Source organism: Wyeomyia smithii, chromosome 1, assembly GCF_029784165.1.
Source record: "Wyeomyia smithii strain HCP4-BCI-WySm-NY-G18 chromosome 1, ASM2978416v1, whole genome shotgun sequence".
Classification (NCBI taxonomy): Eukaryota; Metazoa; Arthropoda; class Insecta; order Diptera; family Culicidae; genus Wyeomyia; species Wyeomyia smithii.
In genome coordinates this window covers 18,333,992-18,354,458 of record NC_073694.1, presented here as the reverse complement: position 1 = coordinate 18,354,458, position 20,467 = coordinate 18,333,992, and the positions used below count along the sequence as shown (strand labels likewise).

At 37.9% G+C, this 20,467-nt stretch overlaps 2 protein-coding genes across 2 annotated transcripts in view; both read right to left on the bottom strand.

Moving 5' to 3' along the window:
• Positions 1 to 20,467, bottom strand: part of LOC129733991 (zinc finger protein 728-like) — a 77,200-nt gene that overhangs the window by 28,592 nt on the left and 28,141 nt on the right. The gene's annotated exons all lie outside the window — the stretch shown is intronic.
• LOC129734004 (gastrula zinc finger protein XlCGF8.2DB-like) lies at positions 17,957 to 19,481 on the bottom strand. The gene is made up of 2 exons (XM_055695685.1): positions 19,388 to 19,481; positions 17,957 to 19,305 (listed from the first exon to the last, which is right to left on the bottom strand). The coding sequence occupies exons 1-2, from the start codon at positions 19,390 to 19,392 to the stop codon at positions 18,396 to 18,398; spliced, it is 915 nt and encodes a 304-aa protein (XP_055551660.1). The 5' UTR covers positions 19,393 to 19,481; the 3' UTR covers positions 17,957 to 18,395.

Here is a 20,467-nt window from a genome sequence, read left to right as displayed (position 1 = left end):
TCCTGCTATCACTTCGAAACTAGTGAACAACTGATAGACTCGCACAACTTGTTCTGAGTTTGTGCTTAATTGAATGCCATCGGCATGCATGCCCAATCACTTTAAAACGTCCTGTGTGTTTCTGCGTCGAGTGTTCCACTCGAAAACAAATTTTCTTCGGGACGGGATGTCGTCACATCACGCAGAAACAGATTAAGTAGGAAAAGAATCCGGCAGCTACTTTTACTAAAATATTAGCTCAAAGAGGACTGGTAGCAGGTTTTTGTTTAGAGACTTGGTCTCTATTTTTAAGCTAGTCTCTAAAAAGTCTCTTTTATCAACGAAAGGTCTCTAACGTCTTTTTTTCACCTAAAAGTCTCTTTTTCGATTTCTTGTTCAAATAATCAGGCGATGTTGAAGGAGGTATCTGGTGTGCAACAGAAAATGACATCGGGAAAAAAACGGCAGATACAAATCAGCAACATAATCTGAAAAAAAGCTGGCCCTCTCATCTAACTTTTTTTCGCAGCGTTCAAAAAAGTAGTTGCCGGTGACCAGGAGTGCATTGCCTTTATAAAGCAAAAACAAAGCCCAGGTATTACACTCCGTTTTGAAACTTGCCCATCTGTTTTTATCCGGTCAGACTTCGCAGCGAACCGTTATAGTGTACAGAACAATAGCGATCCTATTGACTCTCTCCCGAATCAGGATTCGAACATACAACAGCGCCAAGGCGTTCGAGTCCAACTGGGAGGCTTTGTTAACGCATTTTTTTTTTCAAAGATTGACAAAAGATATAGTTCAGGCCAAGCCACTTTACCGGGAACGCAGAGAAAAAATGGATATTTCAAATCACTTTTCATCTTTCATCATCTCTTTAAATCATCTTTCTGCATGTCTTTAGTTTTATTTATTGAACCATTTCTTTCAACGGAAGCAGACTTCCTGTGCACGCGCTTTTTTTTCAAGCGACGAGAGAAATCTTTCTCTCGCTCATAGAATTTCCATGTATGTGCGACGAGACGAGACACGTCACATGCAATTTGCAGGTTGCTCTTTCGCTTTTCTTTCGGTTCGGATTGCGATGCGCAACGCGATGTTTCATCGCACTACGAACTGAGCGAGACGCCCGTACTGTACATACTTGATACAGCTTGTGCGCTACAGCTCGTGAGACTTTCTCGTGTACACAGACTTCCTGTACACGCGCTTTTTACTCAAGCGACGAGAGGTTTCTTTTCTTTTTTTTTCGGTAAGAGACTGCGGCGCACCAGACGATGTCTCATCGCTTTGCTAACTGAGCGAAACGCCCGTACTGTACCTTAGTAAACCTGTATATTAGAGAAATGACAAAGCACTCACCATTAAGGAAACTGTCAACATCAAAACGGGCGAGCTGTATAATTTTGCATTGCCGTTTTCCGTTTTTAAGTTGACAGTTGCCTTAACGGTGAGTGTCTTTGCGTCTCTCTGGTGTATAGGCTGCCTACCGTACCTACATACGATATATGCCGTCAGACCCTTCTGAAGGTGTATTAATCGAAAGAATTCACAAAACTATATTGCTACGATCAGATTATCACGAACCTTCAGAACCTGATTTGCAATATCTATACACTAAGGTCGCTTTTTACGCGGCTTTTTTTACGCGGATTCCGGAATTTATTCGGTGTTTTTTACGCGGATTCCGGAATTTACGCGGTTTTTTTTCGTGCGGATTTCGGTTCCTCTTCACTCGGATTGCAGAATTTACGCGGTTTTTTTACGCGGATTTCGGTATTTACGCGGTTTTTACGCGGCATGTATCCCCCGCATAAAAAGCGACTTTAGTGTACTCAATTAGAAAATTCTATCCAACATCAACATGTACTAGAAAATATAAACAATTTTAATGGTTTTACTATTTTTAACTCCCGAAAAACTTATGTTGTAATTTCAAACCACATTTTTTATCCTTAGAACTACAAAACAGAGTTCTATCATAAGATAGTCAATGACATCTAAACCAACGAAAGAAACATTTCTGTTAACCAACGTAACACTCTGCATCCGGTGAAAAGAAAAATATTACTCATTTTCGTACCGTTAGCATAATAAGTATAGTAACAAAACGTTCTTAATTCATGTTAACAAAAGTCGAAAAATCATAGAATTTTGAATTGATAAATAAATGAGCTAGGTTATATCATTGATAATTCTAACGGTGTTTTGATGCATGCTGCTATAACACCGTAAATAAAAAAAAACATAAAAACCCCTGCTTGTATCTTTCTGCGCAAAATCAATTTCCTTTTCGCACCATTAGCGCAAAGCAACATGCGAGGCAAGCTCGCGAGACGAGCTTACGAGATTTTGCACGCAAGCTGTCTCAAGTACGCGTCGCCCATGCACCGCACTCGTTAAGTTGAGAGACGAGGTATCTTCGTGTACGTCGCAAAAAAATTCCCATGTGACGAGACATGGCTCGTACGAACGGTAAGTTTTCTCGCTCACACGCTGCACACAGCACGAAGCGACCGAATGAGAAACGAGACTTGTAGCGCAAAGCACACTGTCTCTTCTTTGTGCGAGCGAGATTTCAGGAAGTCTGAACGGAAGTATCAACGTGAAAACCTGTGAGCCAATTGGCTTGATTCTGCCGGTTCTGAAAAAGCTGGTTGTTGGTTTCAACCAAAGTCGACAGCGGCTCAACAGCAAGACCTGCGTAATCAAACTTAATTCTGCTGTAACAGCTGTAATCATAGGCGCCAACTTTGGGGGTCTTAAAAGCACTTTTTGCCCTTCTTCCTCTCAATAATTTCTTCAACGTATCATTTTACAACCAAGCACTTCCCGTCAATTCAGAATTTCCTATAACAAAAACAAACAGTAGCAACACGAAAAGGAAGAACTCTTTTTTATAGTCCGCTTTGGTTTGTGCAAAAAAAATGTATGCTACGAAATAGTCTATCTAATTAAAAAAACTTATTTTGAATAAATCTGTTATGAACGAATATTTTTTAAAACTACTTTTTGTTTTTGAAAAAAAAAATTAGTGTAGGATCTCAAAATTTCAAAAATTCCCAAGAAACTCATGTTATACAGAACGGATTTGGTTTCAGAGGCAAAACGTGAAAACTCAAAAAAAAATTTTTTCTTTTTAAGAGTGCCCACTGTTGCTTTCAAGAAGTGTTTTAGGCAACTGAATTTTCTATTTAAAAAACTTATTTTGAAAAAATATGACATGACCAATTTTTTCGAGGTCACATTTTGTGTTAACTTTATTTCAGTACAACCAAGCACTTCCCGTCAATTCAGAATTTTCTATAACAAAAACAAACAGTAGCAACACGAAAGGAAAAAAAACTATTTTAAATTTATTTTTCCAATGTTTTTAAATAAAAATTCAGAAATTTCCTAGAAACTCTTGTGCAGAACGGATTTGGTCCCAGAGGCAAAAACGTGAAAACGCAAAAAAAATTGTCTGAGATTTTTTTCTTTTTAAAAGTGCCCACTGTTGCTTTTTCAGAAGTGTTTTAGGCAACTGAATTTTTTATTTGAAAAACTTATTTTAAAAAAATACGACATGACCAATTTTTTTGAGGTCACTTTTTGTGTTAACTTTTTTTCAGTGTAGGATCTTAAATTTTTTTTTTCAATATTTTCAAAAGAACGTTCAGACAATTCGTTAGAAGTCATTCCTGAACAACTTATATCTAACTCATTAAGGTAACACGGGGCTAGTTGAAACAATTTTCAATGTTCAATTTGAAAGTTACCTTAAAAATTCCAGAAAAAGGAAGTTCGATTTATTGGTTCTAAACATTATTGATGCTTTTTAGTTATCGAAAAAATAGTAGGGCAAATAGCAACACTAAATTTTGAAGTGGTAAATCTCGAAAATCGATTCGGACCATGATGGGTTCTAGATGAAGATAACCAATTACGATGTAGAATTAGTTTATTTGAATCTTCGTTTAAACTTGCCCCAGAGGCGAAGATGTAATGAGCAAACTGAAATGATGAAAATTTTTGCCGAAATAAAGACTTATTGTGCATTTTTTTTTTATATAATTACACTCAATCAACACAAAATGTTCAACTGACAACCAGTTTTTCGGTAAAAATGTATAACATAATACTTTCCCCAGCAAATTTAACCTTTTGTAGAAATGTTTTCACTTAATTGACTAAGAGCTAATAGTAAACCAAAACACAACTTGCGCATAGTAACTTCAATGTCTTTGAACGACTTTGACAGTTGGATACACCATCAACGACCGAAATGATGGCTCTTATTTCATCTTGCCCGGATTTCAGCTTGCCTCCGTGTACCTTACCGTACTTCCAGAAGGACACAAAAAAAATGCTAGACAAACTTTTTTCTTTGTTCAAATGAATTTTAGGCAACTTAATTGTCAATCTGAAAAACTTATTTTGAAATAAATCTGAAAAACCCGTTTTTTAACATAACTTTATGTTTAAAAAAAATTAGCATAGAATCTTGAAATCAATTTTAACAATTTTTTTTTTAAAGTTCAGTTACTTTTCTAAAAGTCATCCCTTGACAACTTTCATATTACTTGTTGTAATTCAGAAATATCGATTTATTCAAAAACATCAGCCTTTTACAAATGTTAGTACAGCAAACATTTTCTAAAGTTACTTCGGGTAGTAAGGCTTCACACCTACAAAGTTTCATTAATTTTTGAGAGGCTACTAGCATCCCCTCAGTCGAGTTGACGCGAAATCCTTTTAAGATTCAGCGAGTTCTTGAAAAACTCTCATTTCGTTTCTTTTTTACGAAATTTTTGGCGTGATTTTTACGCGCCTTTTTAACGCGAATATTGAAATTTTTGTGGTTTATCACGCGGATTTTTAGGTTTTCTCGAAATATTTTTGATAATACTTTCTGTAAATCATTTATTCAAAGTGTCGGATTAATTTATGGACGCAAAAAATCGTGAGAAGGCGAAAGTTGCAAACGGTTTGGAATTAAAAAAAGAGAAAGTTGTGCAGAACTTTATGCAGGAACTTGCTCAAGTCGACGAACAACTAAAAGAGATGAGGGTGATATAGTTTTCATAGTTCTATAACACTAGTTTTTATAGTTTTTTTTTCGCTTCTAAGTCTGAATTTTTTCTTTATAAATTTATTTTTATGGTCACATTTTGGTCTCTTTTCGGTTTTTTTCTAGTCTCTCTTAGGTCTCTTTTTTTCAGACATTTGGTCTCTAAAGTTTCTATTTTCGAGTCACTCAGTCGGTATCAGCTCTGCTCAAATAAATGTTCCAAAACTAGGAAAATTGTAGAACCAGCATTTTTTGTTACTACACTCATTTTTCAATTAAAAAAAAATATAATGAAAAAATTGAAAAACAAATTGCAAAATATAGTTTCTATTGTTCTGATTCAGTCAAACACTTTCCAATATGCATAAAAGTCTTTATGATAATTTTTCACTAAAATAACGCTTTCGAAAAAACTGGCAACTTTTGTTCCCGGACTTCGGACCGGACTCCGGACCGGAACCGGAACGAAGCCAATCGGACCGGAATGTGCTAGTTCCGATTATTTACCCGACCGGACCGGACCGGATTAAAAAAGAGAGTTGAAAGAGAATAATGACTGAAATTTATAGCTTGACCCCAAACGAGTGTATTCTAAAACATTTTGCTCCTGTCTACTGCCAGCTAACTTAAGCACGAACAGAATTTTCCCTCAGGCGCACATCGGTAATATGCAACACGCAGCAGTAGCACTGGTAACATTTGCTTCCATCCGATACTTGAACAATTTGATTGGTGCTTATTACTAAGTTACTTCACGGTGAAATCAGAGGGAAGTGAATAAATCGAATGAGAAAAAAATGACCTTCGATTTCCGTTCAGCGGTAGGGCTCTGACTGGGATCGAAAAGCACAGGCATTTGTAGACATCACTTTAGGTGGAATCGGGAATAGGGTGCTTATTACGGGAGTCACTTCACGGTGAAATATATTTCACTCTCACGCTCACTTCACTTTTTTGGACTTATTCCCGATTTCACTTTAAGTGAGGTGACAAAAATTACCTCCGTGAAGTGAAATTGAGAATAGGACAAGTGTAATGAGAACGTTTCCCAGCTCAAAAATTTATAAGTGCTAGAAAATCGATTTTTCTGTTTCTTTTATCTTTTAAATAACACCAGATCTTGACGTTTTCTGCATTTCTAAGACATTTGGCATCAAAAAAAATTTTTTTCCGGGATTGAAAAATTTCATGAATTAGCGTGCATTATTTTCATCGGTAAAAAATGGAACTTTGACCGCTTTGAGGTAAGGATCGCATTCTGATTCATTTCGTTACTGAGAAATAAATCTAATATTTACCATTAAATCACAAATCAATCAATTTTCCTGACTTATCCCTTCTTCGTGGAATCATTTCACCATTCAAAATGGTCGTGACATAATTCCACGCGAAACGTCACTTATTCCGTTTTCACTTCAGTGATATGGCACTCATAATGGTGCTTATTACGGGAGTCACTTCACGGTGAAATCAGTGTGAAGTGAATAAAGTGTTATTACGGGACTCACATAAGTGAGAAAAACGTCGCATTTCACCGGTCAAAATGGTGCTTATTACGGGAGTCACTTCACGGTGAAATATATTTCACTCTCACGCTCACTTCACTTTTTTAGACCTATTCCCGATTCCACCTCAAGTGAGGTGACAAAAATCACCTCCGTGGAGTGAGATTCATAGGTGTAGCCAGGGGGGGCAGGGGGTCCGTGGCCCCCCCCCCTAATCGCTGGCATTGGTGCAAATTTTTTTTTCAATAACTCTAATAACGTTTGCGCTAAAAAAAATGAACAAAAACTGCCAATTTTTCGTGGGTTTACCTTTACACACACTGGCGAAACTACGCATGCAGCATCAATCATATTACCCGATGAGTCATCAGAAAAAATTTGATTTACCCGGTTGAATAACGGTACCCACGTCGCGTCGAAAACAGACATCGTGCGGCAGTTCGTGGACACCGGATACGCCCGTTCCGGCATCTACAACATCTTGGCACTATTGGACAACAATCGGAGCATTGAAAGAAAGCCCAGTTCCGGACGGCCGACAACCCTGAGCGACAAGAAGCTCCAAAAAATGCTGAAGAGGAAGACCGAGGGAAAAGTGGCAACATCGCTGCGAGCGCTTGGCCATACATGTTAGGAAGCAGTCCGTTCACTAGTCTCGGAGCTGCAAGCAATGACGCAGCGGCAGCGCCTGAATAAGATGGTCAAACCGATTTTCCCGGCAATTCACGACGTGGCGGTGGTGATGGACGACGAGACCTGTCTCACTCTGGATGGCAACTACTGGTAGGGCACTTTGTATTTTACTTCCCACACGAAAGAAGTAAGCACTAAGGTGAAATTTCTTTTACACACCAAGTTCCCCAAGACGGTGCTGCTGTGGCTGACAATCAGCGTGAAGGGGATGTCAAAGCTGCTCTTCTTTTGCTCCGAACTGGCCGGGAACGGGGGAATTTATAGTACGAAGTACCTGCCGGAAGTAGCGTCGTTCACCAAAAAATACCATAAGACCGAAGACACGGTTTTTTGGCCGGATCTGGAGACGGCTCACTATTCGAGGCGATCATTTGAGGAGATGGAACGGCTAAATGTCGATGTGGTTCCCAAGTTGGTGAACCCGCCCAACGTCCCCAAGTTGCGTTTCGTCGAAGATTTCTGGCAAGCCTGAAGCGTAAGATCTACTCCAACAATTTTGTCGCGAAATTTGAGGAGGAATTGATAAATAAAATGAAAAATGAATTTAAAAACATGCCTACACGCATGTTTTTATCCGCCATGGCAAACGTTCTGGTTAACTGCCGAAATTCCGCACGCAAGATCGTAGATTTTTTTCTGCACGTTAGCTAGCATAATTACCTTCCATAGGAAATAATCAAACCTAATTATCTGTCTTAGTTATTTTTTTACCACCATCCGAAAAAAATCCATTTTTTTAACGCATGCGTTAGCACGAAACGACATTTTTAGCCCATTGAAACATCTGTGTAAAATATCAGCCAGATCAAAAATAATTGATTGAAATGCTTGCCCTATGTTGCGTGGATTGCACAGGTTTCTCAGTTGATCCACTAAGGACATTGCAGCGGCAAAAGTACCGGGCAAACCCACCTGCATCAACTAGCTTAGTATTGGAATCGAGCATTGGCAATTCCTTACCTTAATTCTCTAATAACCTCACAGGAAACACGGTTCATGGAAGATAGTACACTTGCCTGCGCGTTGTCCTCGCTGCATCCTGCTAACGTAATACGCATGTCGTTAGAAGAGTTAAAGTGCAAAACCGGAGCTTTCGTATTTTTTTATGACGTTAACAATTTTGTTGGAGAGGTGGAAGTCTGGTATCAACATTGCAGCATGAGTCATGCATGAGAGCAGACGGTAAGAACTTGGAAGACCGGGATCTTATAGACTTGCTTGCTGAAGCCCGTTCGTTCTTACCTGCGACTGAGAAAACAATTAAAATTGAACTTGTTCCACCATGTAAAACAAGCACGATTGAGCTCTCGTTCAGCACATTACGTCGGGTGAAAACCTGGCTGAGGTCAACAATGGTTGAGTGCTCTCTGCTTGCTGAGTGTTGATCGGCAGATGGTTAACAACAATCGTAGAAAATTTACTGAATTAGCGCTGGAGCGATTTGCGGAGGATAAAAGGAAGATGTTTTTTAGTTAACGACGTTGTTATTGTTATCTTTCTACGGTAGATTTAGTGTTAATTAAATTACAGTTTAGTTTAATTTAGTATTAGTCTAGTCCAGTCTGGTCTACACTAACACAGCCAGTACTTGAAAACTTTTACCACTGACCAATAACGACGCCGGCCACGACCAAAAGGCGGTACTACTTGGGAAGGAAAGGGATGGTGATACTCGTTTTGTGTAGAGACCGCGGGTACCACTGCATCTCTACGAGTATTACAGGATATGAATTGTTTTAATAAGGTACAGCTCTGGTAACTTTATGATAACTGATGCATATTACGCGAAATATAAATTTGAAAGTTCAGAAGCCTATTTCGCGATCAAAACCGTTATTTGTTGTAGTAAGATGGGGTGAGACAAATTCAGGATTTGCCATGGTAGGCAAGGGGTAACGAGAACGTATGCTGAATCTGAATCCGTTGTTTTAATATATGTACTAGCAAACCGATGAATTTTTATCGAGTTAGTTTGATTTGTACTTTTAATAAGTTCTACCAACAACGCGATACAGATCTGCAGAAATCCACCTCCCGTACTGCATTAATATTAAACATAATTATAGAAAAATACTAAGCTAGAAAAAGAACGCTCTCACCATCTACAATTCGATCCAGATCCTATTCAGTCAATCCTTATTTTGTGTCCTTAATCGATCATACTCATCTGTCGAGTATCACTCAGCTTGGATAAATTAAAGAGAAAAATTCTTAGGACATTCGTTGGCTCCTGTAGCGAAAACTTCTCCTTATGGCGGTTTCGATTACTTCCTAAGTTTTAAGAGGCATTTTAATCCGCTTGATCTTCATGCACTTTGACTAATACTGCGACCTGCGTGTTGACTAATATCGACTGTTTCTTCAAATACGGAAGGTACGTTGGCGATTTTCGGTGAGAAGTAACTTTATATAACACTGTTTCAACCAAAAAGAAAAAAATTAAAAATATTTAGCGAGAAAATTGTGACGCAGTAGAAAAATTGCGCCCGTCCGCGTTCGTGCTTTACTTCGATCTCCACAGTTTAGTTTATTTTAGTGTTAGTGAAAAAATTAAATTTTTTACTTCTAAAATTTTGAAGAACTTGCCCCCCCCCCCCCCCCCCTATTCGAAATTCTGACTACGCCCATTGAGATTGACAGTGAAGTGAAATTGAGAATAGGACAAGTGAAATGAGATTGTTTCCCAGCTCAAGAATCTCTAAGTCTCAGAAAGTCGTTTTATTCGTTTTTTTAGATAACACCAGATCTTGACGTGTTCTGCATTCCTAAGACATTCGGCATCAAAGAAAAATGTTTTTTTCGGTATCGAAAATTTCCTGAACTAGTTTGCCTTTTTTTCATCGGGCAAAAAAATGAAAATTTTACCGCTTTAAGGCACGGATCAAATTCTGACTCGTTTCGTTACTGAAAAATAAATCCAACATTTACCATTAGATCACAAATCAATCAACTTTAAAACTTATGGCATCTTCGTGGAATCATTTCACCGTTCAAAATGGTCGTGAAATAATTCCACGCGAAACGTCGCTTTTTCCGTACTCACTTCACTGATATGACACTCATAATGGTGCTTATTACGGGCAGGGCCGGATTTACGATTGTGGGGGCCCGGGGCCCAGTTATAGTGGGGGCCCCAAAATAAAACAAAACTGTTTTTTATCGTACGAGTTAAAAGCATTTATTTGCTATTGAAAAATTACCAAAAAAATTGTTAGAATTTTTTCTTTAGCCCTATTTGAAGTTCCAAGCGAAGTGAAAATCTCATACAACATGTTCATTTTTTCACGCTCGTGAAAAATTCAACCTGCAAAAATTTCACTTCGCTTGGAACTGTAAACAAATTCGATCCAGCGAAATCGATGGTTGTGGATCTCATCTTTTTCACTTGGGTTTACTTCTTTCACGCATGCAAGCGCTAGTGAAAAAAGGAGCAGCAAGCGAAAACTTGCATGCGTTTCTATTCTGTCAGTTGCAGCCAATTCTCACTTCGCTCGGAGTGTAAACTCGTGAGTTTCGCTTCACTTAAACTGTAAACTGCAGGGTGGTGAAATACTTGCGTGTTCCACAAACGGGTTTTCACGACAGATTTCGCAAGCGAAAATTTACGCTTTTTCACTTGTCAAATTTTCACTTCGCTTGGAACTGTAAACTATGCTTTACGAGTTTTTTTTGCAGAAAACTTAATAAGTAAATAATCAACATTCAACTTCTTCAGTATACTCGTACTCGAAACTTAATAATGCTAAGTTTGACTGCCTTTCATTCTTCACAGTCGCACGCAACCTATTTTGAATAAGTTCCATCTTCAAATTTTTTTCTTGATACTTAGGTATCAAGAAAAAAATTTTAAGATGAAACTACCGCAATTTGAAAAAAATGCGACCCACAGGCAAAAATTTGCACACAATTTGAGAAAGACTGCGCAAATATAAGACGACTCTGACAATAATAGGAACTAGGAAAAAACTACACACATCTGCAGGTCAATAAAATCTGCACACGAGCTCAGAAAATCTACATTTTGCAAAGCACATCTGGTATCCCTGATTCGGGCAAGTTAGCAAAAGCAATGCATTAAAAAAACTTGTGGGTTATTTTCTTTCTCTGCTTTACCTCCCATGCGCGCTAAAGCCCTAGAGTAACAGTTTGGCCGACTGTCACTGAAAAGTTCCAATCAAACAGTCAACAGTTTTTGCCTTTCTTCTAGAAAGGTATAGCAACACTGCAAAAACCAAAGGTATAAAAGTGCTTCAGAGGGTCGAATCTCGTATATCAATCGACACAGTTCGACGAGCTGAGCATTTTCTGTATGTGTGTGTGTGTATGTGTGTGTATGTAACGCTCTCCCAATTTCACTCGATTTACTCAGAGATGGTTGGACCGATTTCAATGAAATTAATTTCAAATGAAAGGTCTATTTGCCCCATAAGACCCTATTAAATTTGTTGTAATCGAATTTTTAGTTTAGAGGTTATGTATCAAAATGTAAAAATCACGAAACATCAATATCTCAGAAACTACACAACCGATTTGATCAAAATTAATTTCAAATGATCAGGCTACCTAGAAAACCCTTAACTTTTGAATTTCATAAAGATTGGACATGTGGTTCAAATGTTATGGAAAGAAACGTGTTTTCGAGACTATTTAATCTCACTCATGTTTCTCAGAGATGGCTGTACCGATTTTCATAAAATCGGTGTCAAATGGAAGGTCTAGTTGCCCCATAAGACCCTAGTGATTTTTTTTGCAATCGGACTTTTACTTCGCCTGTTATGTTTAAAAATGTGAAATCCAGCTATGAAAAGAAACATATTCCGAAGACTACTTAAACTCACTCACTTTTCTCAGAGATGGCTGACCCGATTTCCACGAAATTAGTGTCAAATGAAAGGTCTAGCTGCTTAATAACACCCTATTGAATTTCAATGTAATCGGTCAGTTACTTTGTCTGTAATGTATCAAAATATGAAAATCATGAAACATCATTATCTCAGAAACTACACAACCGATTTGAACAATATTGATATCAGATGAACGGGCTAGTTAAGAGTTAACTAATGAATTATGATTGAACAAGTGGTTTCATTTGGCTGCTCTTTACGTTCCCATTTCATTCGATTATAATCGAACTTAAGCAACCGTTATGTATTAAATTGTAACAACAACGAAAGTCTATTATCTCAAAGATCACACGACTTATTTAATATAACTAGTGTCATACGAACGAGTTATCACTTAAACTTACAAATAACTAACTTTATAACAACTTGATATGGTCGGCGTGCGCCCAGACCATACCTGGAACATGGAATCATCAGTTTGCACATCCACTGGTGCTAATAACTCAATTTTTAAGAAAATGGCGCTTGGCTCGGTCTGGTCGCACGCCAACTATATGTGGTTCAAAAGTTATGGAACGAAAAGAAATTCGAAGACTATTTAAAACTATACCTGTTTTGATCGATATATGTGGGCTCAAAATAATTTAAATGTGGTATCGTACTATTTGAACGTTCCCGGTATCGCTCGTGATGAAATTGTTCGATATTAAAAGTCATTTCTTTTTGCCTTTCTCCTAGAAAGGTATAGCAAACACTGCAAAAACTAAAGGTATAAAAGTGCTGAAAAGGGCCGAATGTCGTATATCATTCGACTCAGTTCGACGAGCTGAGTATTTTTTGTATGTGTGTGTCACTTGATTTTCTCAGAGATGGCTTGACCAATTTCAATAAAATTAATTGCAAATGAAAGGTATAGTTGCCCTATAAGACTATTTCTAGTTTAGAGGTTATGTATCAAAATGTAAAAATCACGAGACATCAATATCTTAGAAAACTACACAACCGATTTGAACAAAATTAGTTTCAAATGAACGGGCTACCTAAAAAACCCTTAACTTTCGAATTTTATGAAGATTGATCTTGTGGTCTGAGATGGTTGAACCAATTTCCACAAAATTAGTGTCAAATGAAAGGTCTAGCTGCCTCATAACACCCCATTGAATTTTGCTGTAACCGGACTGTAACCTCGTCTGTAATGTATCGAAATGTGAAAATCACGAAACTTCATTATCTTAGAAACTACACAACCGATTTGAACAATATTGACATCAGATGAACGGGCTAGTTAAGGGTTAACTGGTGAATTATGATTGAACACGTGGTTTCAAAGTTTGGCTGCTCTATACCTTCCCTTTTCATTTGATTATAATCGAACTTAAGCAACCGTTATGTATTAAATTGTTAAAACATCGAAAGTCTATTATCACAAAGATTACACGACTTATTTAACATAACTAGTGTCATACGAACGAGTCATCTCTCAAACTTACAAATAACAAACTTCATAACAAATTGATATGTGGTTCAAAAGTTTTGGAAAGAAAAGACATTCAAAGACTATTTAAAACTATACCTGCTTTATATAGCCTCAACATGATTTAAATGTGGTATCGTACTATTTGAACGTCCCTGGTATCGCTCGTGATTCAATTGTTCGAAATTAAGAGTCGTTTCTTTTATTTCGCTGTTTCTTAAGCACTAACATTACGTCAAATTTTAAATTCTATACTTCAATTACAACAGCAATATTTTAGAACCCAAAGAGTGAATATACCTTTATTGGATTTCAGCATTCATGAAAATTTATCTTTACAAATAATAGGGGTCTTCACATCGAGCTCGTTTACGAATACCCAGCCGTAAACTGTGTATCTTCCATTAGTCGTCAATGGAGGTGAGTATTTTTACGGCTGGGTATTTGTTTACGAGCTCGACATGAATACCCATAATATGTTTGAATGAGAAAGGCTGAGTCTGACCGCTAGGTGGATTATTTTGGGTTTTTCATCATAGTTTTAACATTGCTGATGTTCGATTGGAACGAGTTTTGACAGTTCGATTGGCGCTTTTAGTGACAGTCGGCCAAACTTTAACTCTAGGCGTTTAATGCGCGCTGGTTCGATTCAAATGGTGTGTTAATGTGTGTCATTCCAAGAGAATCCAAGGCAGCGTTGCCAGGTCATTTTTTTAAAAATCTGGAAGTCATTTCGTGGGGTGAAAGGTAAATTCTTCGGGTAAAAGTCTTGGGGTACGTAAAATTTGAGGTGACAAAATTGCAAAATTTCGCGCCAACTTTGAAGTGATGACCTTTTTGCGGAACAGAGAAAATAAAATCTGGATAAAATCTGGATCATTCATGAAAAATCTGGATAATTGGACATCAAATCTGTCTACCTGGATACATGTTCAAAAATCTGGATAATCCAGCTAAATCTGCATACCTGGCAACGCTGATCCAAGGTGAACTCTTATGGATGTAGTTGTGATATTGGCGCTCGCGAAAAAATAACACTGAAGGAAAGTGTCAGATTGAAATGGTCTGTTCAAATTTTCTTACTGTAAATCGAACTTTTGATTAAATCTCATTTTTAAAGAAAAAAAATCTTTTTGTCGATTTGTGGGGGCCCAAAAAATGTGCCCCCCCATAAATCCGGCTCTGATTACGGGAGTCACTTCACGGTGAAATATATTTCACTCTCACTTCACTTTTTTAGACCTATTCCCGATTCCACCTCAAGTGAGGTGACAAGAATCACCTCCGTGGGGTGTGATTGACAGTGAAGTGAAATTGAGAATAGGACAAGTGAAATGAGATTGTTTCCCAGCTCAAAAATTTCCAAGTCCCAAAAAGTCGTTTTTTTCCCGTTTTTTTAGATAACACCAGATCTTGACGTGTTCTGCATTTCTAAGACATTCGGAATCAAAAAAAATGTTTTTTTCGGTATTGCAAATTTCCTGAACTAATTTGCATTTTTTTCATCGGGCAAAAAAATGAAAATTTGACCGCTCTAAGGCAGGGATCAAATTCTGATTCCCTTCGTTACTAAAGAATAAATATAATATTTACCATTAGATCACAAATCAATCAATTTTAAGACTTATGGCATCTTTGTGGAATCATTCCACCGTTCAAAATGGTCGTGAAATAATTCCACGCGAAACGTCGCTTTTTTCGTTCTCACTTCACTGATATGACACTCACCCAGATTCCACGGCAGATGTCACTTTGCGACGTTTTTCTCACTTACGTGAGTCCCGTAATAGGACTTCATTCACTTCACTCTGATTTCACCGTGAAGTGACTCCCGTAATAAGCACCAATAACCCAGATTCCGCAGCAGATGTCCCTTTGCGACGTTTTTCTAACTTACGTGAGTCCCGTAATAGAATTTTGTTCACTTCACTCTGATTTCACCGTGAAGTGACTCCCGTAATAAGCACCAATATGAATATAATACCCCAGATAACAGACCTTCAAGCTAATTTTGCTTCATGTGTAAAAAGACGCAACAGTTTTTCAGCATGTCGCAATGCACAGTATGGTGGCGCTAAGAACACTTAGTGGTCAATGATTCGATAAAATCGATAGTTTTCCAGCTCTTATCGATATTATTTCAATAAGAAGCGTTGCCGTTTTTTAATGTAGAAATTTTGAGCAGTCGTAATTTGTACATAATCGACAATTTTATTCAATCCCAGTTTATATTTGCGATAAATTTGTTTGTTTTAGTGTTGATATGAAAAAAAAAATACACAAACCTCACAAAAACAGTGTTATATCGTTGCAAAAACAGCGACTCTACTATTTGTGAGAATTTTCTTGCGTCTGGCAGCTTTGACTATAATCCAGCGCTGCCATCACTAAAGTGATTAAAGTCGCAAGTTGCAGAAAGATGTCGTTAGCATTCCAAACAAGTAAGAATTTGAAATTTTACACACGATTTCGCGAATTTTTTGTTCTAGCTTGGATATCTGTTATCTGTGATAATACTTACCGACGTACTTGGTGAATGACTCTGGCAAAGTTGCCAGTTTTGTTCATTTGTAAACTGTTATCATAAGTAAATCAAATACAGTCTTTGATGTCATAAAAGAAGTACTAAAAAATATTTAAGCGCTACAATTTCGCAGCTTGAATGGTTGATATCACGAGTTTTTTTGAGCGCTTTTCCGTTGATGTGATTTTCCTATAAAAGCCTATTTCAAATTTCTTTGCTTCACAGTGATGGCTTCCCGAAAAAAAGTAGGATGTGTTTTGCGGTGAGAACCTGTTATTTTTACCATGATGAACAAAATACATGGTGTAACGGTTTGATCAAAAACTAGGCGCGCGGTGAGGTAGTTTTTTTGCACTGGAGGGGTGGAGACGAAACGTCGCTAAGTGACAGCTAGCAATTTTTCTAATAACAACACTGCATTTGTTTTCGATGTCTCTTCAGTTGAATGAAATGTTTGTGGGCTATTTTAGATTATTTTTTCAGTTGAAGGGAGTGGAAGAATGTTGCCGAGAATCTACACGCTAGATTCTTTAGATTCTAGAGCATACGGTCAAGCAGTTCACCAAGAAACACACAGAGGTAAGTTAAACTATTGCGATTATATTGCTTGGTAGGTACTGAGTAATAATTAATCTTTTACGTTGTAGATTTTTAGCAAGTTAGCCAAGCTACCGGATCAGAACATTTCCTCGTTATCAGCGAAATCTACCAAGCTACAGAATAGTTCGAAAAAGTATGGAAATGGTGGATGTGGTCATGATGACAATTGAGACTAAAAAATGTTCCTCGAGTTTCCAGCCACAGCTATCTTTCTTTCAACTGTTTTAGTGATGGTACTGTTTATGAAGTTAAGAAGAAAACCTATCGATGGCCTCACCGGAAACCTCTTGGAGTCTTGCTTGCTAAATGTGCCTTTAACCATGAACATTTGTTTTATCCAATTTGCATCTCTTGTGATTTGGTTTTACAGCAAAATAAAAAAAGAAAAAATAAACTTCGTAGTATTGAATACTTTATTAAATAACACGGTTTATCTGTACTTATTTTGGAAAGAAAACACTTTCCGATTCGGCCAAGTTGAAGTTTTGCGTAACATTTTTGTCGCAGGTTTTGCATAGGATGCAAATTGCAGCAATGATTTGGTACGAGTTCGTAAACATCGGCTATGTCGAACTGTGTTTCCGAACCGTATAAAATGTTCTTCATTGGTACGACATCATCCTTCGAAGTGAGATGAACCGAATAATTGCCTCGGTTTTCGTTCCGGTAAGCATTGGTTTAAACTTCTGCGCAGGTTTCGAGTGACCATGATACGGCGCACTATTACTAACGGAATTCAGCACAAAATAAGCAGGGTTATGTGTGTGTGATAGAATCCGAATTTGCACGATAAACTCAAGCTGTACTAAATATAATCGAACGCAAACTAAATATCTCCGGTTGCAAGACAGAATTTCCGACAACTCTAGAATATTACTTGCCATGATAGGTATCTTATTATTAATCTTCGGTAAATTATATAATAATTTCAGTCCACCTTTTAGTGTTTTAAAATCACAATTTGTAAAATTTACTGCAGCTGAAGATCAGTTATTATTTGTAAACAAATCGATACCATGTCAACTGATTTTTCAACATGGCTGACTATGCGTTCTGGCATACCGTTACACCATGTATCTATACATCATGATTTTCACTGTAATGTAAGTTTGCTAACGGTTTTTGTCAAAACAACAATTTTCCCATGGAAAACATTGTCAATGACTTCTGAATGTACGAGAAATGCCTGAAAAATTGCTGTCAAGATGCATAACAACCCCTCTTGTTCATAGTGAAAATGATAAAAACAGTGTTTCTTATTGTTCTGAACAATGATATTCAATGTAGAATTGGTGTATTTACAATGAAAAACATAGTTAAATTATGATATTACTATGTACAATTACAGCACTTAAGCCTTTTTCGGGTTTTCATTTTCTGCTCCCCCGAAAATGCGGGACCTCGCAGATAGTAGAAACGCAAATAAAAGACAACATCTTAGCAAGAGAAGGAAAGTGAAAAATTCAATTCTATGAATCGCAAAAATTTGTAGCTCACTCTCAATAATCCGTAGTTCTTAATAACTGGAATAACTGAAACTATCTTTTCAAAATTTTTCAGTGAATATGTGTGAATCCGATCTCTCCATACTCGATAAATTCGTAAATCTGACGAGAAATCGTTGAGATGTACTCTTCTCATGTATTGCTTGGATCGTAAAGTTTTTCACTCATCGTATATTTGTACCGGTTCATGCTCAGTGCTCAGAGCATTTGTCACACTCTGACTAAGCACACGCGTGCTCTTTTCTGTGTTCCCAATGCATCCTAGCTGACTTGAATGATGCACCGCACGTTTTACATTGCCAAGGTCGTTCTTTCATGTGACAAGCCGTGTGCTGCTCGAGCAGGCAGGGATACGGAAACTCCTTTCCACAAATCGAGCACATATAGGGGTGCCCAGAGCTGTGCACTTTTATCATGTGAGCTCTTGCACCATTTTTCGTTTTGAAGGATTTACTGCACATTTCGCAGCCGTGCACACGCTCTGTGCGGTGTGTTTTCCTGTGCTGTATAAGATAATTTTGGTACGCGAATCGTTTGTCACACATTTCACATTTATATCTACGATCAGTGTTCGTTTTATGCGTGTGCGTTTTTATGTGCCCGGTAAGATACGCTTTGACGGTGAATGCTTTTCCACATATATCACATTTAAATGGTCTATCCTTAGCATGAGTCATCGTATGAGCGGCGAAACTGCCCTCTTTGGCAAATGTTTTGCCACATGTTTCACATACAAAAGGTCGCTCACCGGTGTGCAATCTCATGTGAGCTACGAGGCGGATTTTCTTGAAATACCCTTTGCCACATAAGTCGCAAACATGTTTGACGTGATTGGCGACGTGTGCTGCCAGGTCACTATCATTCCGTAACACGTTCCCGCAAACTCTGCATTGTTTCCTTGGTTCGCTTCCGTGCTTTTTCATGTGTGTTTTTAACGAAGTTGGGTTGCTATAGGTTTTACTGCACTTGTCACACTCGTACCGCTCATTCCGGCTGTGCACTTTGATGTGGGCTGTGAGAGATTTTCTGCTTACGTAGTGTTTAGCACAGATGTTACAGCTGTGACTTTTAGAGACGGCACTCTTCTTATCATCAGCATCAGCGTTAGTCGGCACTAGAGTATCGGCATCGCTGAAAAAAGAAGAAAAGCGTCTGATAGATTGTAGAGCGCTAACTGGGGAAAACTTTGTTCAGTTCGAACCTTAATACGTACTTCATGTTTACGTTTACGGCATATTTGTTGAACAAATTTTCACAGTTTTATTATGGACATATGTATAGGTCGAAATTAGAAGAAACGTGTAAGGGTTACATAGTAAGCCATGACTATTTAGCTTAGATAAGTTTTTCTTCTCACATCATTGCTCAATGTGGTCTAACCTCACTATTTTGACCAGCGTAGCCAACCCTCAAGTTTTTCTGGATATTTCCAGTTTTTTTGAAGATCGCCAGCGAAACTGCTGAAGGTTGAATATTTCCAGTGTTTTTGAAAATTGTTCTAGTTATATCCAGTTTTCTGCTCATCACCACATTTTTTGAACTCATTCCCATTACATGTATGGTCTTTTCAGTATTTTGTGCATTCATGCCCCTCGGTTGTAAGATTTTATTCGAAATCTACTCAATTTCAAGTACGCCAGTGACTATAATCTCCAACAGTAAAAAATTTTTTTCAGCCTTTTTGGTTACATGCAATAATACGGTGCAGCGTTTTTGAACCGAAAATCAAATAAATTTACGTAAAAGCTTCAAATTTACATATCCAGTTTTCTCCAGTTTTTTATTTAGAATTCTTCCAGCTTTTTTAAAAAAATGGTTGGCATCGCTGATTTTGACAGTTTAGAAAGGTATGAAAAATCGAATGATCTTCGGGGCCGTTGAAGTCGACGGTGTCATGTTCTTTCCAAACATCTGTGAAAAACGGCACGCCTTCGTTTCTGGATGAAAATTTCCGCATGAAGGATCTGGGTACCGCAAAGAACTTTTTTGGGATCAGAGTTATCCGTATCAAAGATGCTATATCACTGGATCAAGAACGTGGATGATCTTTTGGTGCTGCAAACGGCAACCGACGATCGCCTTATCAACATGCGAGGGGGAATATTTGGCGCTTCCAGCTGCTGTGTGAAACGTAGTGGGGGAGTGGACTGACTACGCAATTTGTGAGGTGTGGTCATCTACCATCATTAATAATCAACTAGCCAATGGACTTGCGAAGTCGCTATAACACGTGAAGTTAGACAAGAATCGTGAAGCCCTTGCAAGCCTAGCTTAAGCCCTATTTAGACTTCCA